This window comes from Pseudorca crassidens, chromosome 12 (assembly GCF_039906515.1).
Source record: "Pseudorca crassidens isolate mPseCra1 chromosome 12, mPseCra1.hap1, whole genome shotgun sequence".
Classification (NCBI taxonomy): Eukaryota; Metazoa; Chordata; class Mammalia; order Artiodactyla; family Delphinidae; genus Pseudorca; species Pseudorca crassidens.
In genome coordinates, this window is record NC_090307.1 from 71,054,594 (window position 1) to 71,082,213 (window position 27,620).

The following is a 27,620-nucleotide window of genomic DNA, read 5'->3' on the forward strand; positions in this document are numbered from 1 at the left end:
GCTAAATCAACTCTGCCTGTGCTCTATAAACTGAGCAACAAAGTCTGGATGACAGCACATGTTACAACATGGTTTACTGAGACCTACTGCTCAGAAAAAGATTCCTTTCAAAATATTACTGACATTGACAATGCACCTGGTCACCCAGGAGCTCTGATGGAGATATACAATGAGATTAACGTTGCGATCATGCCTGCTAACACAACATCCACTCTGCAGCCCATGGATCAAGGAGTCATTTCAATTTTCAAGTCTTACTATCTAAGAAATACATTTCTTAAGGCTATACCTGCCATAGATAGTGATTCTTCTGATAGATCTGGGCAAAGTCAACTGAAAACCTCTGGAAAAGATTCAGCATTCTAGATGCCACTACGAATATTTGTGATTCGGAGGAAGAGGTCAATATATCAGTATTAACAGGGGTTTGGAAGAAGTTGATTCTAAACTTCATGGATGATTTTTGAGGGGTTCAAGACTTCACTGGAGGAAGTAATTACAGATGTGGTAGAAATAGCAAGAGAAATAGAAGTGGAGCCTGAAGATGTGACTGAATTGCTGCAATCTCATGACACAACTTTAATGAATGAGGAGCTGCTTCTTATGGATGAGCAAAGAAAGTGGTTTCTTGAGCCAGAATCTACACCTGGCAAAGATGCTATGAAGATTATTGAAATGACAGCAAAGGATTTAGTGTGAACTTAGTTGATAAAGCAGCAGCAGGGTTTGAGACGATGACTGCAATTTTAAAAGAAGTTCTAACGTGGGTAAAATGCTACCAAACAGCATTGCCTGCTACAGACAAATCATTTGTGAAAGGAAGAGTCAATTGTTGCACCAAACTTCACTGTCGTTTTATTTTAAGAAATCGCCACTGCCAGCCCAGCCTTCAGCAACCCTTCAGCACCCTCATCAGTCAGCAGCCGTCAACATCGAGGCAAGACCCTCCACCAGCAAAAAGATTAAAACTCAAGGTTCAGGTGATGGTTAGCATTTTTTATCAATAAAGTATTTTTAAATTAAGGTGTGTACATGTTTTTAGGCATAATGTTATTGTACACTTAATAGACCATAGTATAGTGTATAACTTTTAAATCCACTGGGAAACCAAAAAATTCATTTGGCTTGATTTATTGTGATATTCGCTTTATACTGCAGTGGCTGGGAACCAAACCTGCATTATCTCAGAGGTATGCCTGTATTCTCAATAGCCAAAAGGTGAAAGCAACCCACATGTCCATCAATGAATGAATAAGGAAAACGTGTACGTACATATAATGGAATATCATTCAGCCTTAAAACGGAAGAAAATTCTGACACATGCTACAATATGAACCTTCAGGATATTATGCTAAGTGAAATAAGAAGCCAGTTACAAAAAGATAAGACTTAAAGAGTCCACTTATATAATATTTACAGCAGTCAAAATCATATAGACAGAAAGTAGAATGGTGGTTGCCACGGGCTGGGGAGAGGGGGAATGGAGAGTTATTGTTTAATGGGCAGAGAGTTTCAGTTTTACAAGGTGAAAGGAGCTATGAAGATGGATTCACAACATTATGAAATTAAAAATTAAAGATGGTTAAGATGATAAATTATGTATATTTTACAATTAAAAAAAAAGAGGAAAAGAAACTTATTTGAAATAGAATGCAGACCTAAATGTAAAAGGTAAAACTTTAAAACTTCTAGAAGAAAACATTATAAAATAAGATTTTTGTGACTTTGAGGTAGGCAGAGATTTCTTAGGTAGGACACAAAAAGCATGAATCATAAAAGAAAAAATAACTTAGACTTCCTAGAATTTAAAACTTCTGATATTTGAAATATACCATCAAGAAAGTGAAAAGGTAAGCTGCTGAGAGAGAATATTCACAACAGATACCTCTGAGAAAGAACTTATATCTAGAATATATAAAGAACTGTTATGACTCATTAAAAAGAAAACCAATTTTAAAACGGTCAAAAGATTTGAACAGACACTTCACAAATGATGCACAAATGACCAATAAGCAAATGAAAAAGTGCTTAACATCATTAGTCTTCAGGAGAATGCAAATTAAACTGCAGTGAGATATTACAACATATCCACTAGAATGGCTAAAATGTTTTGAAGGGGATGTGAAGCAACTGGACTCTCATACATTGCTGGTGGGAATGTAAAATGGCACAACCACTTTGGAAATCTACTTGGCAGTTTCTCCTAGAGTTAAATGTCTACTTCCCTCATAATTCAACAGAAATTTTCCCAAGAGAAATGAAAACATATCTACAGAAAGACTTCCACACAAACATTCATAGTAGCTTTACTTATACTGGCCAAATGCTGGGAAGAACTCAAAAGTCTATCACCAAGTAAACGGATAAACAAAATCTGATATATCCATACAAAGGAGAATCACTCACCAACAAAAAGGACTGAACTACACACAACATTAATGAATCTCAAAAACACGCTGAGTGTAAGAAGCCAGAAACAAAAAAGGACATGGTACAGTCATTTCTCAGTAACCACGGGGAACTGGTTCCAGGACTGGCTGCGAATAACAAAATCTGAGGCTGCTCAAGTCCCACAGTTGGCATATCTGAATTTCCGCATCTGTGTATTCAACCAATCAGGATCATACCATATTTACTATTGAAAGAAATCTGTGTATAAATGGCCCCGCGCAGATCAAACTTGCATTGTTCAAGGGTCAATTGTATATCATTCAATGATATGAAACTCTAGAAAAGGCAAGTCTAATTTAGAGTCATGGAAAGCAGTTATGCGCATGCCTGGGGCTGGGAGTGCGGGGGAACCGAATGGAAAGGGGCACAAGGAAACCTTTTATTTTATCTTAATTTTTAATTTTTTGCTGCGTCGGGTCTTAGTTTTGGCACACAGGATCTTTTGTTACGGCCCACAGGCTCTTCATTGTAGTGCATGAGCTTCTCTCTAGTTGTGGTGTGCAGGTTTTCTCTCTCTAGTTGAGGCACGCGAGCTCAGTAGTTGTGGCGTGCGGGCTTAGTTGCCCCACGGCATGTGGGATCTTACTTCCCTGACCAGGGATCAAACCCAAGTCCCCTGCATTGGATGGCGGATTCTTTACCACTGGACCACCAGGGAAGTCCCTAAGGAAACCTTTCAGAACAATGGAAATGTCACATATCTTGTTTTTGGTAAGGATCACCGGAAGTATAAATATTTGACAAAACACTTCAAGCTGTACACTTAAAATGGATACATTTTATTGTCTGTAAATTATAGCTCAGTAAAGTTGATTAACATCTCCTCTACATTAGAAGACATAAGCAAGATTTCTCCTTTGTAAAACAGGGATAATAATAGTACCTATTTTCTATGTGCTGTGATTAGTAAATGGGCTAAGGTTAGCATTAGGTCATATGAAATACTTAGGACTTGCCGTATAATATAAACCCAAAAAATGTTAGTGGAATAAAGTTTTCTTAAAGATAAATAACTCTGCACAAGAGTCACTATAAACCAGTGGTTCTCAACCAGGGGCAATTTTGCTCCCAGGGACAATGGGCAATGTCTGGAGACATTTTGGATCATCATGACTGGAGTGGTGCTACTGGCATCTAGTGGATAGAGGTCAGGGATGCTGCTGAACATTCTACAATGTACACAACAATCTTCACAACCAAGAATTATCTGACCCAAAATGTCAATACTGCAGAGGTTGAGAAATCTTGCTGTAAACAAAGTGACACAACAATCCACATATGGAAAGAAAATATATAAAGTGCACATAATCAACATGAAATTTCGAGTCCAAAGTGACTATAGTATATATCTTCTACAAATCAAAAAGAAAAATCAAAACCAACAGGAAAATGAGCAAAGATTAAGAACATGGCCAGTAAACATGAAAAGATCCTCTCCCTGTAGAAAAATACAAAGTGAGTGAGACAGCATTTTTAAACCAATTAAGTGGTAAAAACGAAAAACTGTGACAATACCAAATGTTGGTGCAATAGAGAAGAACAGAAATCTACACTATACACTGCAGGTGAAAGAGTAAATTACAGCCATATATCAATACATATATGAATGTATGTACATATATCAATATATACATTCCTATTCATACATTAGTTACCCCTAGGGATGGAGAGGGGAGGAACTTAATTATATCTTAATTTAAATTACAGTTCTGCTCTCTGAAAGCTGTAAGTTTTAAAATGACACCCATTCACCGAACACCTAATACATATCAGGTAATGTGTAAGAGACACTTCATACTTTTATTCCTCACAACAAATCTATGTTGTAGATATTAGTAGCTCTTTAGGTACAGAGCCAGCTAGTGGCAGAGCCAGGATTCAGGCCAAGGGCTTTCCACTGCAAGGTCCAATCCTGTCTCTCCCACAGCAGTACAATATTATGACCTATGCCCTAATGTTTGACAATATTAATGCATTCTTGTTAATATTTCTGGTTTTCATCAAAGTATCTCAATCAAGATATTTCTGGAATGGGGAGAAGATAAAGAAAACAGGATGGCAAACTGCAGAGTAAGCAAGGCAAATAAAAGCTATAGACATCTCCCCTAGAAAAATGTGCATAGATATGAAATTATGTATATAATTTCAGTGGTTCACAAATTCCCTGGGAACACACACAAAAAGGCCTTTGGATCCAGGTTAAGAACGTCTCCTTAGGGGGGAAAAAACAGGCCATATTCACTTATAGTATTTGAAGGACCATCCAAATTTCTTTGACCAGAGTTGTACTTTATCAACTAGTGCATAAATGTTCCAAACATTGCTTGTGTTCAATGGTTTGCCTCAGTAAAATCTACCATCATACTTACTGTAACGAGCTCTGTTCCAAATTGTATACGAGAAGTAATGAGACTGGTGGTTCTATGAGGCTTGTAGAATTAAATTCAATTAGACATCTTGTGTGTAAAGGTTACCTTTGCTGAAGGATGAAAGTTAGAACAAGGGACAACAGGTATCAGGCTTAAAAAAGAGGGTGGATCTTTTCCACATCCGGAAACAATTACTAATAAGTTATATCCCATCGTATGTCCATATTTGCAAAAATGCGTAAGATTCAACATCTTTAGTTTTAAAACAAGAAAATGCCACACAATCCATTAGCTTATTTTTTTTCATGTGTCATAATCTTTTGCTTTATATTTCCTTCTTTGTCATTTTGGGGTGATGGTTCGTCTTTCCTACTCTCTAGTCTTCTTCAATATTCCCTCATTCTGCCTTATCTCTTAAGCAGATGTACAGGTATTTAGGTATACAGATTTCATATTTTCTATCAACCTAGTTAATTCTGAATTAGTATCTTTTGTTGCCCACAAATACATACACCTAAACTGGCTAATTTATCTTTTTTTTTTTAAATTAATTTATTTATTTTGGGCTGCACCGGGTCTTTGTTGCTGCGCATGGGCTTTCTCTAGTTGCGGCGAGTGGAGGCTACTCTTCGCTGCAGTGCCTGGGCTTCACATTGCAGTGGCTTCTCTTGTTGTGGAGCACATGCTCTAGGCGTGCGCTTCAGTAGTTGTGGCTCGTGGGCTCTAGAGCACAGGCTCAGTAGCTGCGGTGCTCGGGCTTAGCTGCTCCGCGGCATGTGGGATCTTCCTGGACCAGTGCTCGAACCCCTGTCCCTTGCATCGGCAGGCGGATTCTTAACCACTGCACCACCGAGGAAGTCTGTATCTTGTGGTTTTCAATTGACTGTTTTACTATGCATCTTTACATGGGGAATGGAGACAATGTCCATGCTGTACACTAGTTCAGACTTATGCTCCACCCAGCACACTGTCTCTTCATTTACTTTACAAACATGAGTGTTACTATGAGCAGCACCTGTACTATGCAGAGAATGGAATTAGTGAACACTTGTGGGAAGACTTCATTAAGTTACAGAAATGTTCTGCAACGTTCTAATTTTTCTTAATGACTAATTAAGCACATCAACCACAACTTTATTCACGTTTTTAAAGCTATTTATATCTTCAGCCTGCATAACATCTGGGGAGAAACTACTAAAATGACTACTTAACTAATATTACCTCCTTGGACCTTAAAAAAAATCTACCAGTGCTCATATTCATTGGTATAGTATTCAAATCTGTAGATTGTCTATTCTTACCTTTAAGTATCTTCTATGTTTTGACCATAACCTCCTTCTTCCCATAACTGAGAACAATTATTTGTCCTAAATATTGTCTACATGCCTCAACTTTTTATCTACTTTTATCTAGAAAAAAGTCAGTAAGCATACTGACAGAAGGCATACAACAGATTCCCAATCAACAGAAGCTGCTCCTAGTTTCTAAGCTCCCTGAAAGTAAGAGCATGTGTTTCCTTGAATAATAACAATATTATAACAATAATATATAAATATAAAATAAAACAATTATATATAAATATAAAATAAAACAATGACCATCACAATAACTAGCATAGTGCTTCACACATCAAAGAAACTCAGTGGATCCCAGCGACTGCCTTAGGAGAAGTTTCCAGCTTTAGGCAAATATTTCACTACTATTACTTTTTCTGGAGGCAGCCCTAACTCCCCTGGGTGTATTCCATATAAATTTATGTAGAAGTCTTTTAATGATTTTTAAAATTCCTTTAATAACCTTTCAACAACTTCTCATGGTTCTTAGCATACAACGCAAACTCTTTACTATGGCCTAGTTGCTTAGTCCCTGCTTATTCCCCCCCTGCCCCACACACTTAAGACGTCCTAGCCACACCTGGCCTCCACCTGCTCCTCAACTACTACTCTAAGCGTATTTCAGCCTCCCGGTCTATTTTCCTCTAATTGGGATGCCTCCCCCATCTTCACAGGCTGGGCTAACATCAGGCTCAACCGTGGCCTCCGGAGAGTCCTTCCCTTGATTGCTCTGCCTTCGCCTCTACCCTGTTACCGTACTCATGGAAGAGCACTTACCACTACGCCAAATTCTCTCTTATCTGTTTCCAAGTGAGGGCACGGACAGTGTCTATTTTGCTTCCAGGTGTATCCCAGGGCCTAGACCTGAGACTAGCACAGAGCAAGCGAGTGACCCTGTGCTACAACTCCTCCTAAGGCCACCTCCTGGCTTTCAGGCTGGCGCCCGAGTCGTGTGGGGCCTTCACTGGGACCCGCTAGCGTCTCCCCACAACAGGCCCCCTTTCCGGGACCTAAGGGCGCGCACCCCCTTTCCCCCCGGGGGGCTGGTCGGGAGGGTCGGACGCCCCTGCGGTCGGGTCACAGCCACGGCGGGATTCTGGATTCGGGGGCAGGGGGTGTGGGCGTTGGGAACTCGTGCAGCCACAGCTGTACGCGGCTTGGTTCTGGGCTCGTGGAACCGGCGCGCGAGCCGCCCACCCGTCCAACCCCTCTCCGACCCGTCTCGAGTCTTTAACACGGACTTCTGAAGTGAGGGGTCTGTGAAGAAGGCGGGCCTCCTTCTCAAGAGCAGTGAGAGAAAGTTTAGCTCTGGTCACCAGAAAACGACTTCGAGGGAACCGACTGGAAAACTCACCAGAGAGCGTAGGCTGCACAGCCACCTCGAGACAACTTGACTGAAGGTCGGAATCGCCGACGCGAGACAACCGACCGCGCGCTTAGCGCGCGCTGAGCCGCACAGCCGCAGTAGAAACCTCGCGCGCCCAGGGCGGGGCGCGGAACTGGGGCGGGGCCGAGCAGCTCCTCTCGCGCGCTGACGTGACGGATCGTGGCGGAAGGGTGTGGACGCGCAGGCGCCGCAGCGGCCCGGGAGGCAGGGGGCGGGGCCGCGCAGGCGCCGTGAGAGGCGGTAGCGGCGGTGGCGGCGGTGGTAGAGGTAGTGGCGGCAGCTGTGAAGGGGTTCCGGGAAGATGGTGCTGATTAAAGAATTGTGAGTAGGATCGGTGGGCGTGAGCGAGGTTCCGGGACGGCTGTGGTGGGAGAATCATTGATTGAGAAGTGGCGGAATATTCCTAAGAAGGAGCGAGCCTCGGGCCGGCCGCTCCCTGCGCGCACCCCCTCCCCCGGCCCGCGCCCCCGGCCCGCTCTAGGCCCCTCCGCGGCGCGCCCCCAGCCCCCCCTGGCGTTGTCGTGGTAACAGTGCTGCCCTCTCCCCACCCAGGGGCGGAGGCGGCAGGGTCTCAGCTGCAGCGCGTGGCTCAGGAAGGCGCGGCCGGGAGTTTCCGCTGGGACCCGCCTTCTCTCCCTAACCCCCTCACCCTAGTCTGAACCTGGGCCCATCCCCAGGCTCTCGGGTGGGACCCAGCCGAAGCCCAAGGGTGGGGGAGACGCGATGGGTCTGTGGGTTTTCGTCCGGGGTGGAGCCTGTCTGTAACTCGCGGGAGGTGGGCTTGCCAGGTAAAGGTAGCCCTGGTGTCGGGGCTGGAGGTGGGACGTAGGTGCCCTGAAGTTCATGCTGGAGTCGGGAGTCCGGAAAACATGCTCTTCACTGGGCAGTGAAGCTCTCCCTTCACGGGAGAGCCATCTTTCTGCTCTGAGTCTCAGTTTCTACATCTTTAAGATGGGGTGACACTCTGGGCTCCGTGTACTTCCCGGGGTTTAGATGAGGCGTTAACATGTGGTTGGTCAGATAAAAGGGTTTCCAGGTGCATCAGACCGGCGAAGTGGTTTTGTTGAAAAGTTATGGCATTTCCTACCGGCAGGGATTGTGAATATCACAGGAAATCTGGTTGGTAGGGAATGTTCAGCTGTCACAGCTGGTTCGTGTTCTCAGCATCCCTTGGGCAACTAAGGATTTCGAGTGTGGCCCGTTCTTGGGTTTTTCAAATGCTCTTTTGATTTTAAACTCTTAAAATTCTTGGCTTAATTTAGCTAACTCCGGACAGCTTATTTTTAGTGTTAGTTCTCAAACTTCTTTTAAAAAGTCACTCCTGTCGCTTCTTTGCTTAAAATCCTTCAGACTCCTTATCTCACTGAGAATAAAAGCCAATGCCTTTACTATAGCCTAGGAGGTCTTAACACTGTTTTGTGCTGTGATTTCAGTTACGTCCCTTCCCTTGTCCCTTCCAAGCTCACAAGTTTTCTTGCTGTTCCTCCACTACTGCAGGAAAAGTTCACTTCGGGGCCTTTCTGCTTGCTGTTCCCTCTGCATGAAGAGCTCTTCCCTCATCTCACTAACTCACCTCCTTTCAGGTCTTTGCTTAAATATCACCTTAGGGAATCCCTCTCTGAAGATCTAATTGCACCTCCCCCCCCCATTTGGTGTTTGCCTTCCCTGCTTTATTGTTCTCCATAGCAGTTATCACCACTAACATGCAGCACAATGATTATTTTTTTTATTTTACTAGATGTGTTCTCTCACTGCATGTAAACTCCACGAATCTGTCTGTTTTGCTCACTCTCACATCCTCAGCTCATAGAATAGTCTCCAGCACATAGTAAGTGTTCAATAAATATTTGTTAAATAAATTAATGAAAAATTATAACTTTATTCAGTGACAGGGATCCTGAGAAAAGACACATTTTCAGTTAAAGCTTATTTATAGTATTGAACTTTGGATTTATAAAAATTTTTCTTCCAAGTCGTTTGTACAATGTATCATGCAAGTGTTATCTCATTTATTACTCTGAAATTTTTGTAACTGATAAGTGGCAGATATTAAGACTTCTGGAGGATATAAGACAGGAGGAAATTGACTTGGCCCAAGTCACATAGCAAGTGCATTGCAGAACTGATTTTAGGTCATAGATCTAGTCATTTTTCTTAGTTATTTCCTCTCTCCTAAAATGTGAATTAAGTGTTCAGTAGATCCCTTTGACAGTTATGTGAGTAGTATCAGGCTAAATCATGGAAAGAAATTCTCATTGGGAATTTGCATGCTGTGCTTTTTGTGAATCATTACTTTCTTTATAAAAATTTTAATGTGCCGAGGTAACAAGTGTTGAAATGTGTTCAAGGTGTAATACTTTTTCTGGAGGAGTTATACAATTACATTTCTTAATGTTCACTCCTCATGTATGTCTCCCCTAGACTTTTTTTTTCCTCCTAGAGTTTTTTTTTTTTTTTGGCTGAGGCGTGGCTTGTGGGATCTTAGTTCCCCAACCAGGAATTGAACCTGGTCCCTTGGCAGTAAAAGCATGGAGTCCTAACCACTGGGCCGCTAGGGAATTCCCATTTTCCTCCTAGACTTTTTGAGGTCAGAGGCTGTTTCTTATTTTATTTAAGTATTCCCGGTACCGCACAGCATCTAGTCTAGCACACTGTAAGAACTCAGTGTTTTTTAACAAAAAAAATGATTCTTCCTACTCACACGTCAACTTTCTAAAATTGTTTTTGGTCAGGAGCAATGAATAGGTCATTCCTATGTGAAGATGTTGGTAAACTGTAATATACTTTGGCAAATGTTTGCTGTCTTAAAAAATGCCATCTATTTTTGACATGAATTAAAAGGTTAGAAATAACTTTCTCAGGTTGGGGAGTTCCCTTCAGGTTGTTGCTTAAGCAATAGATGAAATTGCCATTAGTGTAAAAGTCCTGGTTTTAAAGAACTATTTGTAGTTCGATCTGGAAAATTATTTTAGAAGGATTTTCAGAGAAGTTTGAAAAATTTCAAATTGCTCTAAAAGTTGAATACTGCTTTTAGAATAATAATACAAAATCAAAGCCTGTTTCTTTTCTCTTTTACTTTTTCTTAAGCAAATCTTGAAGAAGTTACTTGACTCATCATTCATTCATAATGTCTTTATCAGTCATTTTCATTTTGTGAAGTAAGTTTCCCTGAAAGTGTTAGTATATAAAAATAGGGATCTTCCTACTAGTGAGTAGTTGTTAAAATTACTCAGCAGTGATTCTTTGGTTTTGTGAAACTTTAGGGAAGTCTTTAACTGTTTCCTTTCTGTTCTTTCCTTCCATTTCCTCTGCATCCCAGCATCCTCATTTGGACCTTTGTACATCCTTGCCCTGCCTCCCAAAAGATGGCTTTTTCTCACCTTCCTGCTTCTCAATGTTTTTAACCACCTACAGATGACGCCTTCAGGTTAGCTGTAGTTATGTCACTTACCTTTTGGAACAACCTTCCAAGATTCCTTGTTGTCTAATAAATTTAATAGATTTCTTACCATTGTATTCCAGACCCTGATAATATGCTCCCAAACTGTATCTTTGTCTGTATCTCCCAAAATATGCTCCCAGCCTGTATCATAGTCTTCCCCCTGCCTCCGCCCTAGTTCATTTTCTGTTACTGAGACAGTGAGCAAGTTAGTGTGTACCCTGAGGAGACAGCTAAAATGATTAGGTTTGGAAGGATTTTGTATAACAAGTTTATTCTTGATGAGAATAAAAATTAGTAACCATTGTGACTTTGAGAATGTTCGTTGTCTTTAGATGACCATTATCAGAAAGACAGAGTGATGAGTGACCCCCCAGTAGTCAAGGAGGAGGGAGTAACAGGAGACGTGTTTTACACGTGTTGGAGATTAAGGTGATGTGGGCTTTCAAGCATCGTTGTTTGAGGAGACTAAGGAGAGAGAAACAGGTGAAAAGTGAGCTGAAGAGAAGTTGGAATGAGGAAAACTACTGGGAATTTTCTGTAAAATGAAAATTGAGGTGAATGCCATGATATTTTTTTTTCTCTCCTCATAGTAGAAAGAGTTAAATAAGATTTTAAATGGCACTGCTATGGTAGCTTGATGGTTAGGAGGGAAAAGTCTAAGAATGACCAGGCCAAAAAAGAAAAAGTTGCTATCTTGGACACCAGCTATTATCATGAGACATTTGATATTCAGGGATGGCCTTGGTTTTCAGAGCTTATTGTGGAAATAAGTGTGAGGGTACTTCCCTATAAAAATCTGGAGATAAAATGCAATATCCTGATATATAAAATAATACATCATAGAATTCTTTTTTCGAATTCATCTTTAGGAGCATTATGCCTCTATACTGGTCCTTTTGTATGTACAGTAACAAACTCTTGGACAAGATCAAACACAGAAACCTTATATTGAAAAGGGGTTATATTTATAAAGTTCAATGTATTTTCCATGGTAAAGTTTTTTCTTACTAAGTCTAAAGGACCTTTTACTTGTTTTTCTAATAAAATTGAGGAATAATTGGGTAGTGGGGAACAATTTTTGGAGGCATTCATTTGTGAGATTCAAGACATGTATTCTGGGAGAAAGTATCATAAAAACAAAATGCATAATACATAGATGGAGAATGAAACCATACTTAAAGTTTCACAAGGACAACCTGACCAGGCAGTCTACAAATAATATATCCTGTACCCTGCAATGTTCAGTGATGAGTTTTCTCTTGTTCCTTTACTCCTCACAAGAATTTCTACAACTGCGTTTTTGGGCTCCTGGTATAATGAGGATGCTAAATGCAAGTGATTGTTGAGAGCCAGGAATGGGTAGTTTTATTTCCCCCATTTAAAAACTCTTATTTAGAGCTGTAGTCATTGCAAAGACCCTCTTCCATAAACAACATCTTGTACTAAGCTATCATTGGATTTAAAACGAAACCTCTTTAATCGTGGAGATCTGTGTTTTAAAGCCAACTATTTCATGTTTAACATATTTGTTATTCTTTTGTCTTTTTAGCCGTGTGGTTTTGCCATGTTCGGTTCAGGAGGTAAGTCTTGCTTACATAGTTTATTTTGATACGCTAATCTAAAGACATATTTTCATTGTATTCATTTACCTTTACTTTGCAGTTTATGTGACAGAGTGAATTATGATGTGTTAGAGATAATTAATTGTAAATGAATTTCTGTTAACACTGCCTTGTTTTGGAAGGATCTCAGAATGTAGATTAACTTCCTGTCTGGTGCAGGAGTTCTATCTACAGTATCCCAGAGAAAGAAGGTTCCAGCCTCAACTTAGGCACTTTAGGGTTAAGTCACTTGCTGCTTGGAGAAGCAGCCTACTTTACTGTTAAATATTTTAAACATTTGTCATTACTTTAAACCAAAATCTGCTTTCCTATAAAGTTTGCCTGTTGTTTACAGTTCCTTCCACTTGAGCAAAGAGAAGTAAGCCTGTTCTGTCTTGCACATGGTGACCTTTCAGGGTATTTTTTGGACAATTCTCTCTCCTCCTCCTGGCCCTTTTGTTCCATCTTTTCTGCGTGAGGTCACAAGGTTAAACATTCCCAGCACATTCATTTGGCCTAATATAATGTGATCTCCAGACTTACTCACAAGCTCGTCTCACCGCTCACTGCACGTGCTGTAGTTGTTGCTCCCAACTGAAAAAGTGTTCCCAACACAGTCTGACCACAGAACCGTGAGAGATCATTGTCTCCCTTGATCCGCACGGTACAGAAATGCATCACCTATTCAGAACTTGCATGTCCTGCAGTTGTAGCTCTCTGTAGTATAGCCAGGAATGAGGATAAAAGCAGAGACAGCTTCTGAGAAATCAAGATACGTGTAGGAAAACCCATAAAGGCCTTTGGGTCCTTCTGTAACTTGCGCACAGCTTGCACTCTTAGGTTATCTGGTTTTCCTAGAGCTGACACTCGATTAGAAGCAGTGAATTGGAAGTGGGACAAAACAAACTGATAACCTAAGACGTGACAGCTGACAGAAGGCAGACAGAAAAAAAATAAAATGCAGGAACTTAAAAGGAGTAGCTGTGTGTCACTGTTTCATGTAGACTTGAACATAGCCGCATGTACCTCAGTAGTGCCTGAGGTTTCTGTATTAAAGTGAATTAGAACACTCGAGACAAGCCAGGCACCCCTGTTCTTTACTTGTACAATTGTTTGAACTTGAATGTGGAAATTGACATTTGTTTCTGTTAAATTTTTCTTTTGGTTTCAGCTAGTTTCTGAGTCTTAGTATTGTCACCCAGAATAATCTCAGCTTTTTGTTATATTTGGACTTAATAAAACATGCCTCTTGTCTTTAAGTTATCCTTAAAAATGAGAATGAGAGCCTAGTAGCATGTGGCAAAATATCAGTCCATTAATAGCATATTTTTGGATACTGTTGTCCTTCCTGTGTAAGTTTTTGTTACTCTGTTCCTGACCAAGATCAAATTTACCCTCTGGCTTAGAGACATTTTAATCATGTTTTCAAAATATCACAGTGTTGAGAAGTATATTTTGAAGGACGTAAGGATTGTAGCATTACTGGACTAACCCTGGTGTTGTATCATGAAAACCAAAAGAAAAAAGCCCTTTCTGCAGTCTAAAATCTCTACAAAAACTTTTTTGATGCGTTTAAGAAATCTTTCCAAATTGAGTGTGTGTGTGTGTGTGTGTGTGTGTGTGTGTGTCTGTGTGTATGTGTGTATGTGTGTATGTGTAAATTAACCTGCAAGATAGCATCATACTCCCATGGGCTTTTTAGATATGAATATTTACTAAGCTTACAACCACCCCTGTTTTTTTATTCCTCAAATAAAATGTTAGTTTTGAATTATTACTTTTGAGAGGTAGCTTTTCTTTGAAAATATGCTTAAAAAAGAAAAAAACCTTTCTTCAAGGCTGTCTTCATTGGAAGGAAGAAATTTAGCCAAATTTGTAGAGACTGGAGATAATGCCATGATTGAGTCACTAGAACAAATTAGAACACAAGAACTTTGCTTTTTATCATTTGTTGGAACTGTTAGAAACTCCAGATTGGCATAGAACAATACTGCCCACCTACAGGTATGGGTGAAGTCCACTGAGAATTCTCATTCACTTTAAAATGAAATAGAAACCACTATCAGCAATTTCTTGCCTTTTATGGTAATACTTGGATATTTATAAATACTTTAAAAACAGTTTCTGTTTACTAGAGAACTTCACAATTAACTGTTCTGACCCTGGATACCCAGTACTGTTTGTGTTTAGGTGGGCAAGGGCCAAATCAGCCATGTCATATACATAAGCATGGAAAAGAACACCCCAGAGGTGTACTAAAATTTAGACTGTAATGGTTCTTTGTACTTGCAGGCTTTTATTGTTACACTGTATATTCCTCATTATTGAGAACGGTATTCTGATTGCTCTGCTTTCTTATTTGGCGAAGTAACAATTATGTTCCTTCCATACCTTCTTTAGAAGTTTGTGAAACTAAATGAGGTATAATAGATATGAAAATGCTTTGGAAAATACAAATGTATATTTATTATTCAAAAAACTGAAACAAGTGTCAAGATCTCTTGATAAGTGGATAGTATATGTTAAAGCACCAGAATATTTGTAACCAACAGTTTTCTTAAATAATGGAAATCTTGTAAAATATTATAGTTTCTTGAAGCTGTATGATCATCTGGTGTTTGTCTCTCTAAACATATTGATTTCTGATTTGAGTCATGTTTTCATATAGAACACATGTGCTAAATGGTTTGGATGTGCTTTTCTATATCTACAATAAGATTTTAGCACAGGAAGTTCCTGCATTTATGCTGACTTATTGAAATTCTGTACTCTTTGATATTTCAGTATCAGGTTGGGCAGCTTTACTCTGTTGCAGAAGCCAGTAAGAATGAGACTGGTGGTGGAGAAGGAATTGAAGTCTTAAAGAATGAACCTTATGAAAAGGATGGAGAAAAGGGACAGTATACACACAAAATTTATCACCTGAAGAGGTAAGCAGGGTGTTAACATTTGGTGCTTAGTCATCATATTAAACAATCACGCTTTGACTACCCAGCCTACTTATTCAGTATGTAACTACCTAACTCACTAGTAGATGTGCTGAGGTGCTTTAAAAAATTGTAATGTGACCCCCCCCCAAAGAATTTTTTTTTCATTGTGCTAATATGTTGCATTTTAATTTTTTGAGAGTGTTTCTCCCCCTTTATTAGTTTTTTTTTTTGCGGTACGCGGGCCTCTCACTGTTGTGGCCTCTCTCGTTGCGGAGCACAGGCTTCGGACGCGCAGGCTCAGCGGCCATGGCTCACGGGCCTAGCCACTCCACGGCATGTGGGATCTTCCTGGACTGGGGCACGAACCCGTGTCCCCTGCATCGGCAGGCGGACTCTCAACCACTGTGCCACCAGGGAAGCCCTTTATTAGTTATTTTTAAATTATACAGTGATCTGTCTGCTTATTAAACAATTCAAACAGAAGATTATAAATTAAAAACTTAGTCCCCATCTCACATCATCACACACCCATAACTCCAGAGAGAAACTAGAAACAGCCTAGAGTTTATCCTTACAGATCATTTTCTATACGTATTCAAATAAGTTTTTAAAAAACATAGAGGGCTTCCCTGGTGGCGCAGTGGTTGAGAATCTGCCTGCCAATGCAGGGGACACGGGTTCAAGCCCTGGTCTGGGAAGATCCCACAGGCTGTGGAGCAACTAGGCCCGTGAGCCACAACTACTGAGCCTGTGCGTCTGGAGCCTGTGCTCTGCAACAAGAGAGGCCGTGATAGTGAGAGGCCCGCGCACCGCAATGAAGAGTGGCCCCCGCTTGCCACAACTAGAGAAAGCCCTCGCACAGAAACGAAGACCCAACACAGCCAAAAATAAATAAATTAATTAATAAAAAACATAGAAATATGTCACTTGTATCATTTATTGTTTCCCACAGCAAATGAGATCATACCATACATATGGTTATGCACTTTGCATTAATTTTCATGCAGTGATATATCATGAGCATCCTTTCATGTTGTTATTATTTAATGCCCTTTCCATTCTTTTTAAAGCTGAGTAAAATTTTTTGGTGTGGACATAAGCATAGTTTACTTAACCATTCTCTGAATGGTAGGTTGATTTAGGTGTTTTAGGTATTTTTCTTTTTGTCTGTTACAGGTAGTATTTCTTTAAGTCTTTATGCCTTAGGTTACTATTTCTCTAGGAGAAATTCATTACAGTAGGATTGCTGGAAGTCCATGCTCCTTTAAAATTTTGATATTATTGCCAGATTGCCTTCCAAGAGTTTGAGAACATTTGTTTTCCCATATTTTTCTATCTTTTTAATTTTTGCCAATTTGATACACAAAAAAATAGCCCCTTGTTTAAATTTGCATTTCTTTATTAGTGAAGTTGAATGTCTTTTCATATTAATTTGGCCTTTTGAATTTCCTGTGTGACTTGACCCTTCAAATCCTTTGTTCATTGTTTTTATCTCTTTGGTTTGCAGAGGTTCTTTTGCACATTCTCCTAAATTTGGCAGTCTAATCTCTGTCTTTGGCATAAATATTTTAAAATAGAAAATGCATAGCAATATTTATCCAAGGGTGAAAGATCAGTAATGGTTTTTAAGCGTCTTTTTTTGTCAGTAGTGTCCCCAGTTTATCAAAGGAAGAGGGAATCTGCTCTGCTCTTGGCTTTCTTCTCTTCATGTTGATTAATGCCAGGGTTTTATAGAGGTTTTTAAAATTGCAGATAAGTTGTGATTATTAGTATTTTTCATATTTTCTCTGTTTGAGGCTATTGCTTCATTTATAATGACACATGAATATAAAGTGGGTCATCATTTTGTAGAACCTTAAATTTTACTTTTATTTTCGCTTAGAACACAGCATTTCTTTGTTTCTGATGCAGGTTTGAATGAAGGCAATAACTTTGATTAATCAGTTATCCATAGAGACTGTGTTATTCATGGTTTCTGTTAATTTGTTAGCACCTTAAGCATATCTAAAAATGTGCCATTTGAGAGAATTTTAGCATTCTAGATGGTATAACCTATAATATTTATAGCATTGAATTTACTTATGTTTACTCAGCTTACTCAGCTTACTTTTCTAGCATTTTATATTTACTCATTAATTGAATTTTACCAATATATAAAAACTCCCTTTATTATAAACATTCAACTCTCTGGAGCATCTAAAATAAACCAAAAAGTTTGATATGTAAAATTTTCTGTTGGTCTGTGATGTCCATATACACTTGAAATAGATTCAAAATATCCTTCGTTTGAAAACTAAGAGTTGGAATATTGAGAAAATGTTTGATATATTATTACATGGAAAAGACCAGTTGCTAAATTTGTACATAAATAATATGTTGTATATAATTTTAAAAGTTAATCAGAATAATGCCTAGAAAGAGATTCATTAAAATGTTAAGAATGTTTTTCCCTTGGTGGTGGAGTTATGGGTGATTTAAATTTATTTTACTCTTCTGTATTTTTGTTTAATGAGAAAGTAAAGAATGATAAATATTAATTTTGAAATATCCGATTTAGGTGACACTCCAGCCATACATAATGTATCTGTTAAGTTCAAGAGGGCTGTATAAATATGGTTAGTGCAAGAGATATTATTATTATGGAGGGATTATTGGGATGAGGTTCGGAATTCCTTTCAGGCAATTAAATAAAGGAAAACCTTGGCTGTGGAGGCCACCCTCCCAGCACAGTCTAGCTTCTGGAGCTGCTTCTTCATTCCTAGAAGGAGCTGAAATCATTCCACAGTACCCTTTGGTTTCACCCTTTCATGCACTCCTTTAATCCTCATTGCAGTCCTGAGACATGGGCAGTATACACATTATACATAAGAAGGCACTAAGTTTCATATTTACTCGAAGTCACACAGGTAGTAAGTGGTGGGATGGAGACTGAGCCTGGATTCTGTGATTTCTAATCCCATGCTCTTTTGGTCACAAGTCACAGTCTCAAGGGCCTGCACTGATGAGCACAGGTGTCCCATGAGAAGGGCGAGATGGGGTCTGATCGGATGGTGAGGACTATTTGATGCTCATAGAAGGCTGACCTTGTCACACTGAGATGGCAGTTCTGGATGGAAGCGTGGAGAGGCATGAGACAGGAAAGGGAAGAAGGAAAGAAGGTGGCAGTAATGGATCTCAGGCAGTGTGGCAGATAATAGCCACTCTGGTGGTAATGAAAAACAATAAAAAAGCTGTCTGTTAATAAAGACAAAACAGGGACCCACTGTCGCTGTGGTCCCGTAGGGGAGGTCATGGAGCAAGGGCAATCAGATGTCCACGCTCAAAGTCATCAGTGTCATACTGAAGGCACAGTAGCCCCAGGATAACTGTTATGGAAGGGTAAAGAATCGTTTAGCAGCAAGTGCTCAGGCCTTCCTGTGGAGGAAAGACCACAGGCATGGCCCAGGGATGGCAGTACAGCCCCATCAGACTTCAGTGTCCTGCAAGGGCATCCATTCAGCATGCTGAAGACATACCCACAGTCCCTAGAGAGTTTTAGAGCTCTCTCTCCCTGAGGAAGTTAAATTTGTGTCCAGAAATATATGTTCCCTTTTCCAGGACTTATTCCATTGGGAAACCTATAGTGCTCTGTGCACTGTCACTGTATAGCATTGATAGACAGGCTTGCAGACTTGGCAAACCTTGCTGGGTAAGTTGGTTGGCTGAGGCTGCCAGCACCTTACTTTACATTTGGGACACTTGAATTCTGAGGTCTGCTTTACCAAGTGCTATCGAGGTCTCTGAATTCCCTGGTCAGTATGCTTTCCCATTTCAGCAAAAAACACTTCATGGTAAGATATACACACTTAATCTCAGCCAGAAGATTGAGAAACAATCTTGGTGAAGTATTAAAAAATTCAAAATTTAATACATCCATAACATGCTACGTTAAAGAAGGAGTTCTCAGGGCTACCAGCCTTACAGTAGAGGTTGAGTAGTATATTTTTCCTACATAAAAATAAAATAAATACAAAATTTAGTGATCATCGCAAGGGACATTTCAAATGTCTGGTTTCCCTGAGTCTCAGGTAATAGTCCTCTTATGGGATGATATTCTTTCCATTTCCTTTGATAACTTATAGTGAGTGTTCACCCATTGTGATTCTAAGCAGAGGATCTAGTACTTCCTGTGTACTGGTCACTGTAAGTGCTCTAGGTGGGAGCTCATTCATTCCCCATGTCAACCTTTGCTAGTGAGGAAACTAGGTCCAGTAACTAAGATTTCAGTAGCTGGCTGATATGTCACTGCTGTTTGGTAGCAGAGATAGCCCAGGAACCCAGGAGGCGTTGTGGCTCCTCTTTATCGCTCTCTTTACTGCTGAGCCCTGTGGGAGGAAATTTTCCATTTCCTAAAGTGAAGTCCAAAAGAGTTTACAGAGAAATTTCTTCCAAGACCATGGATTTCACCACATCCCATTTTCTCCTAAGTCTTTAAAGTCGCCAGTCTTTATCCAAAATAAAGTTGAACTTAACAAGGTACTTACTCAAGATTACCCATGTATCTCCAATTGTTATAACTCTGTCCAAAGTAAAAACCCTTGGCTCTAAGCAAGCCCATCTCTTTATTGTCCTCGAGAAGTGACCTGTTCCACCCCTGTCAGGTTGCTCATAACCTGCTTGGTTTCCTGAGCACAGCTCAGATCTGTCCCGTGCATTCCTTGACTACTTTCATTCATATTGATCCTTCTTCCTTAAACACCATCACTTTTTGTCACTTCTCCATTTGACACCTAATCAGGTATTTCTGTATGCATACATATTTGTCTTGTTGTATACCCCATTTGCCAAAAAAGTTTGAGGACGTTTCCTAAGGTTGTTTAATATACACTTAATAGTGGATGGTGGGGAGGTGAGACAGAATTTATTGGTTGAAGAATTTTGAAGCTGGTCAAGGAAATGTGGTGCAGCTTTTAAGATGGTATTTCAGAGAAAAACTTGCAGCTGTCCTGAGACCTCATACAGACACACTGACCAATCCTTTTGCTATTGTTTTCTCTTCCTTCTTGGGGAAAATCAGCATTACTGTTTTTTATTCCCTATAAGCATTATAATCTAGTCAACTTCATTCAGTCCTGGATGATGGAGAATTCATAAAGCTTTATCAGCTCCAAAATGGCCTCATTCCTCAAAGGTCGAAGCAGAGGTTTTATTGAAAATCATTGTTTAAAAGTTTCATGTGGTTCAAGTTAAGAGCTCATTTTTGTAAGCAACAAGAGTCATTTGCCAGGAACTTAAGTTATGTTCGTGTTTAAAAATGAGAAGTTTAAATCATCTGAGAATGCAAAGGTTGATTACATATGTTGTTTCACAGAGATATGAGCATCACTGAGTAAGTATAGTAAGTAAGAAATTAATAAATATCAGCCAAGTAGAGTAATTCGTTCTTTAGTCGAGAATTAGCTGTCAACATATAATTTTTTTCTCTGTATATAGGCCTGAGTCTTAAGATTTGAATAGTTCAAAGTTTTCTACATCAGGAGTGATCCTATTTCAGAAGAATGTCAGACATTTTCCAATGTAGTTTCTTCTTTATGGTATATTTCATTTCTCATTCCTACTTTCCTTTTGTTCTGTGAAAAATACTTCTTTCTCCTTTTGTTTTTTATAATTCTCTTGAATTTTAGAGTCTTGTTATACCTTCCAGAAGTTATTCAGTTTGTGTCTGGCGATTTTATTCCTTTCCCACAAATTGGGGAATTTTAAGTCAGTTTTTAATTTTTTTCCCCTTATATCTCTCCCTTTCTTCCATCTCTAGCACCACTGCGTTAATGCAAGCTCCATGTCTCTCAGACTTCTCCGGTTGCCTCCCTGCATTCATCTCTTGCTGTTCATTCTTTTGACTGTTATAAATAATGCTGCTATAAACATTTGTGTACAAGTTTCTCTGTGAACATATGTTTTCATTTCTCTTGGGTATGTACATACACATGTACACGTACCTACAATTGGAATTGCATACGGTAACTCCTCACTTTTTGAAGAAGTGCCAGACTTTTCCGAAGTGATTGTACCATCTTACATTCCCAACAACAGTGTATGAAGGCTCCATTTTCTCCACATCACTGCCAACACTTGTTATTTTTGGAATTTTTTTTTTTAATGGCAGCCATAGTAATGGGTGTGAGGTAGTATCTCATTGTAGTTTTGATTTGCATTTCCCTGCTGATTAATGATGTTGAGAATCTTCTCATATGCTTATTGATCATTTGTAGATCTTTGGAGAAATATCTGTTCAAATCTTTTACCCATTTTTAAACTGGGTTGGCTTTTTATTGTAAGAGTTCTTCATATATTCCGGATACTAGTCTCCTATCAGATACATGATTTGCAGTATTTTTCCCCCATTTGTGAGTTGTCTTTTTCATTTTCTTATATCCTTTGAGGCTTAAAAAACTTCTAATTTTGACATTCAATTTATGTTTTTTTCTAAGAATTTTATACGTTCAGCTCTTTCATTTAGCTCTTTAATCCATTTTTAGTTAACTTTTGCTGCCGTCCATTCTTGCCCACTCCATTTAATTTTCCACACAAAGCCAGAATGATATTAAAACTTAAATCACATTGTGTCATTCCCCTCCTTCGAGCCTTCAGTAGCTTCCCATCATACAAAGAATAAAATCCAAACTCTTAGGCCTGTGAGAGGAGCCCCATGTGATCTGTCTGCACCCTGCCCACCTCATCATCCTTGTCTTGTATTCCTCTGTTCTTTGTTCACTACAGTCTCACCATGCTGGAGGCCTCCCGAGCGGCCCAAGCAGACCAGATCTTTTGCTATCTTAGGACCTTTGGTCATGCTGGTCCCTCTGCCTGCTCTGGTGTTCGCTGTCTTCATATAGCTGGCCCTCTGCACCCTCCAGTCGCCACTGTAGTGTCACTTCCTCAGGGAGGCCTTTCTGAGTACCCTTGCCGCAGGTACTCACTTGCCCACTGCTATGTTCCTTAAAACTCATAGCCTTCAGGAAAGGTAATTTTCATTGTCATTTGTTGTTTGCTGGCCTGTTTTCTCTTTCCCTCCCTGGAAGGTGAGCTCTGGGTAAGAATTGTCCCTGTTTGTACACCATTATGTACATGGTGCCTGGCAAAATGGACAGGCAGTAAATACTTTAGTGGATGAATGAATGAGGTCTCCAGTGTCTTTAAGGTATATTTTAGTTGATTATAAAATGAAAGATTATTTATGACGAATTAATGTAGTCTTCAAATTCTTCCCCATGTTTTTCTACATTTTGATGTTTATCCACAGTAGGATGGAGAAGGATGGAAAAATGGAACTTTGAATGGTTTTGTTTGTTTTGTCTACAAGAAGATGTAAACATTTCATTGGAAAAAGTGCAGTTTGAAATGATTTGCCAAGGTATTATTTATCTCAGGAACAAGATTTTTTTAAAAAGCTCCTACATCAGAAGTTCAGTTTACACAATGGTCATTTATTATGTATCTTTTAAATCATATAAGCCCTTTGTTTTCTTCTGCAACTATGACGAAGTTGTCTTACTGCACAACAGATAGGTTCACAACCATTGGTATATTGAGGTTAGATCTTAATATTGATAACACAACTGATAAAACACTTCAGTTGAATTTTACCCTGAAGTTAAGTATTCTTATTTTGTATTCAGAGATGGGGTAGGGGAAGGGCTGTGTATTGGCAAAGTACCTTTGTGCATCTGGACATTATACTGTGGCTGACTCTTAAACTCTGAAATCGAGATGTGTTTACTTTGAGGTAAGCACTGTCATGCATGTTGGTTTATCATGAGGACAACATTTTGTGACTAGTTTGGGGGAATAAGAGGAGGAATGTCCTTTTTAATTTGTTTGTTTTTGAAGGTCTAGCTCTATTTTGTTAATTTGGTTAATATTTGTCCCTTTTCTGAGACTCTAAGCTTCCAAAACAGAGTTTCCTACATGTTAACTAAAGTGACTTCCTAAGTGATACTGAGGTGGAAAACAAGGTACGTGCTTTCAGTTGTGTACGAATGGCACACTTGACCTGCCTTGTTAGGAATATATTAAAGTTGCCATTAATGAAAATTCCTCTCCTTTAAAGTAGAAGTGAAATTCAGTTTTATTTTCTCCATTTATACATTTTCCCTAAATTTAGTCAGATTCATTGAGGAGAGATGTATGTTAATGTTCTCATGTTAAACGTAAAAAACCAGTAAATTTGAAACAAAACTAGCTCAAAGGTTTGGTCGTTTTTAACTAAGTCAAAACATAAAATGAATTGGAATTCGCATGGTAGAAAAAGCATGCTGGAAATAAGACAATAGGCATTTGGAAGCAAGACGATGAAACACTAAAACTTCCTTACAGATTTGGCTCATGCTGGCCGTCAGTAACTGACTGCCAATTTTCTTGTTTGTGTCAGCAAATTTTAAAACTTGATGAATATTAAGGTTTTTAGAATATTGGGCACTATAGGAATAAATAGAATAGTTCAGAGTATATTTCTGAGCTGGTACACAGCTACTTTTCTCCTGCCTTTTTCTAAGTTGACCAAGTGAACCACTGATATAATCTGTTCGTCATTCTCTCAGATGACAGGTAATCTTGTAGCTAGTATTATAAAACATTCCCCATATGTATTATGTTATACCCTGATTAGACCTCTCCTACATTTAAAGGAGTTTTGGTTCCAGTTTTTTAGCAATGGAAGAAATAATTTGGACTGCTTAGAGATTCCTTGACTTTTAATGTGATATTATTTTCATGTATCCTGTCTTTTTTTGTTTTTTGTTTTGGTTGGAATACATTTATTTCATCTGTCTGTAAACAAGGCATTTAAGAGTTACGGCATTTTTTAAAATACATATTAAATCAGGTGAGTTAAACTGTAGGGAATTCCTAAACTGTACCGTTCTTGGTACTGCAGAGGCAAGGAAAGGACTGTCCACACTACTGTAGCTGTGCAGCTCTCTGGCTGGTGTGGAGTTCATTCCATCTACCTTGCTTAGTCTCCAAAATTCAACATAGGAATATCTTTGTTCAACTGCTCAATCTTACTATGGGGCTAGCAGTCCTCTCTGGGTCTCACGTATCTTTAGTTTGTTCTTTCTCTTAGTTTAGGAAATTAAGTTGTGCTTGAAAGTTGTCAGAAAGCAGCTCTGATGGAAAAAATATACGCAGGGCTTCAAGTTGGAGGATATCATTTTGACATACAGTTATTCAGCCACTTAAGTGCTGGTTACATGAAATAATGAATTAGTGCTTAACTCATAGTGTTATTGAGGGATTAAAGTGAAGAAAGGCACATGAAAGCACCCAGCTGCATGTCAAATTATAATTAAAAAGCAGTAACCACTGTTTAGTGGGCTCTCACTGCACTGCACCATTGCTAAACACATTACAGATTCTGTCTGATGGAATCCTCTCAATAACCCTGCGGAGTAGATAGTATGAAGTCCGTTCAACACAGGAGGAAGTTAAGAGCGCCAAGTAATATGCCCTAGGTCACACAGCTTCTAAGCGGTGACGTTGGGATTTGAATCCAACCTGTGGAAAGCCTGTGCATGTAAAACTGCTTTCTGTACTGTAGGTACCGATCAGTAAAATGGTCATTTCATTTGTACTGCTTTGAAGACTGATAAAACTGATTTTCCATGTTTGTTAACCAGTTGTGTTTTCTGTTTGTGGTGTGTCTGTGGATGTCCTTTGCCCATTTATCTGTTGGAATCTTTCCTGATTATCTCATGAATTTGCAGAAACTCATCATGTATTAATTACATATTTAACCCATCTACTCTGACCATACTTGAGGCAGCAATTAACATTCATTTTCCAAGTCTACAAAATGTTATACTTGAACATATTTGAATATCTTACTCTGTACATGGATCCTTCACATTATCATTTTTCTTTAAGTTTATTCTGTAAAATGTATTAAAGGACTTTTATTCAGAGTCGTTATCTTATTTTGGCAACTATATACTGCATTAAGAAACAATGTGGTGTAGTCTAAACTGCAGGAGAGAACTTCTGTGTTGTATTATGTGCAGGTTGAATAGCTTCAGTTAACCCTTAGATCTCATATTAGGGGAGTAGGTCAAAAGCCATAAGAAAGAATTGCTTCTATTTTAAAAAACAATAATTTTATATTTGAGTACTCTTTGAAGCAGTCTGATAGCAGCCAACGAAGAATTAATGGTGCTGTTGAAAATATATCCAGTATTTCTCTCCTCAAAGCAAAGTCCCTGCATTCGTGAGGATGATTGCTCCCGAGGGCTCCTTGGTGTTTCACGAGAAAGCCTGGAATGCATACCCCTACTGTAGAACAAGTAAGTCTGGTTCCCAGAAACCGTTTCACCCTTCTACCCTGCGGCTAATGAGGAAAGGGACTGCGGTGCCCGCGCCTTAGAGAAAGGTAACACGAAGCAAGGCCTTCTTTGGGTTGTCGGGGAGTCACTGCACGCACTGGCAGAGAGGCAGCTGGGCTGGGTCCCGCCCCCAGGCCCTAGTGAGGGACACGTGTTCATTCCCAGATGACAGGCACCTTGAGGTCCTCCGTTGACCAAGCAGGCTCCACGGGGAGCAAATACAAGGAATACAGAAACCTTAAAGGTCATTCTCATGCACAAGTGTCATTTGATGTAGTTTCAACAGTATTTTACTTGTATTGCCACATAGTAGAGGAAGAATATGACGGACAGACTCCTCAAACAGTTTCCTGTTGTTTGCTAAGTTAGCCTTATAAACGATGTTTTGCTTTTGTGACATTATTCTTTTACCATTGTTTTAAAATTAGATTATTGATTCCACAATCTAAAGTATCCTATAGTGTCACTGTTTAGAAGTTGTGTTTTGCAGATATAAACCAAATGTTCTGTGTTGGCAGGTAGTTTAATCTTTGTGACATTAAATATTGTGACAATTTTGGCTCCAATTAATATTCTGACATTTTTCCCCTTTTGTCGCCTACCTGTTCGTTATGCCTCAGTTGTAACGGTGAGTAAAACTCTTTTTGTGTCACATACTCTTCATCTATAAACTTTGCTTTATATAGTAATATTTTCAACTATTTCTTGCTCTTTTCTTAAAACTGCCCACTGCTGCATGGCTGCTCCTCGGTGCTCCTGGCAGCAGCTCGCGCTCCACCTCGTGCTCCATTGTTAAGGGGCTCTTTCCAGCCTTGCCTCAAAACTCTCCCTATTCACTTTATTTTGCTTCTGCTACTTCCTTTGAATGCCAGATTCACTCGCCAAACCTCACAGCTTCTTTACTATTAGCCCTGTGTGCTGTATGACAAGCAGGGTTGTTTACGTTATTTAAAAGCATGCAGCAATTGGTTGGCCTGACAAGTCTGTAAAAGTAGGCAGCTAATGGTTCTTTGTCACTTGAGGACCAGTGTTCCTATGTCAGTCTTCCTATAGAGTCAAAGCATGGATACTTGTGCTGGGGAAAGCTCCTGCAGACATGAGCCCCAAGAACCAGTGGAAGATCACTATCATTTTACTGTTGTGTTTTCTGCAGAATGAATATATGAAAGATGATTTCTTCATTAAAATTGAAACATGGCACAAACCAGACTTGGGAACATTAGAAAATGTAAGTTTTGACTCCGGGCTTTCAGTGTAGAAGGCCCTGGAAATGGGAATACTGTAGTCATTTTGTCATCACCAAAGTGATGCCACCTGCCTTAGATGAGCACCTGGCCACACCGGGGTGTGTGTCAGATTGCTGTGAGGCAAGCACACAGCCAGAAACAAACGGGCCTTCCTTGTCAGTCCCTTGCCCTGGTGTGTGAGTGGACTTTGGTGAGGTTGCTGTTTTTATCATCACTTCTCTTTTCCTGGGACAGGGAGAGCATAGATAAAAATTCACAGATAATTTTTTTCATCTTTTCATCTGTGTATTTGCCAGAGCTGCTCTGCATAGCAAAATTGATTGCTTTAATTTTCACCTCCATTCCATTTTGCTGGAATATGGGTTGATTTCAGAGAAATGGCCAAAAGGCAGGAGGGAGAAGGTACTTTGACTGATTTACAGAAATGTTGACAAGCTCCTGCCTTTTACAAATTGGTGCACATTTATCCCTAAAGTAAATTACCAAAAACTCAGTTAAGACTCA

At 39.5% G+C, this 27,620-nt stretch overlaps 1 protein-coding gene, 1 long non-coding RNA gene and 1 other non-coding gene across 7 annotated transcripts in view; 2 read left to right on the forward strand and 1 right to left on the reverse strand.

Annotated features, from left to right (window-relative positions):
• LOC137203699 (uncharacterized) overlaps positions 1-7,642 on the reverse strand; it is a 57,086-nt gene extending 49,444 nt beyond the window's left edge. For all 4 annotated transcript variants that reach the window (XR_010933248.1, XR_010933246.1, XR_010933247.1 and 1 more), the window contains exon 1: positions 7,509-7,642. This is a non-coding gene — a long non-coding RNA (uncharacterized lncRNA). The remainder of the gene's footprint in view (positions 1-7,508) is intronic.
• A 97-nt stretch (positions 7,643-7,739) lies between these two features.
• The window catches only part of PITPNB (phosphatidylinositol transfer protein beta), a 61,925-nt gene continuing 42,044 nt past the window's right edge, over positions 7,740-27,620 (forward strand). For both annotated transcript variants that reach the window (XM_067700383.1, XM_067700382.1), the window contains exons 1-6: positions 7,740-7,862; positions 12,533-12,563; positions 15,369-15,514; positions 25,739-25,830; positions 26,490-26,497; positions 27,023-27,097. In XM_067700383.1, coding sequence (XP_067556484.1) covers positions 7,843-7,862; positions 12,533-12,563; positions 15,369-15,514; positions 25,739-25,830; positions 26,490-26,497; positions 27,023-27,097 — 372 coding nt within the window. In that variant the 5' untranslated portion in view covers positions 7,740-7,842. The remainder of the gene's footprint in view (positions 7,863-12,532; positions 12,564-15,368; positions 15,515-25,738; positions 25,831-26,489; positions 26,498-27,022; positions 27,098-27,620) is intronic.
• On the forward strand, positions 19,391-19,509 carry LOC137204229 (small nucleolar RNA U109). Its single transcript, XR_010933469.1, has one exon. It is a non-coding gene; the product is annotated as a small nucleolar RNA U109 (small nucleolar RNA).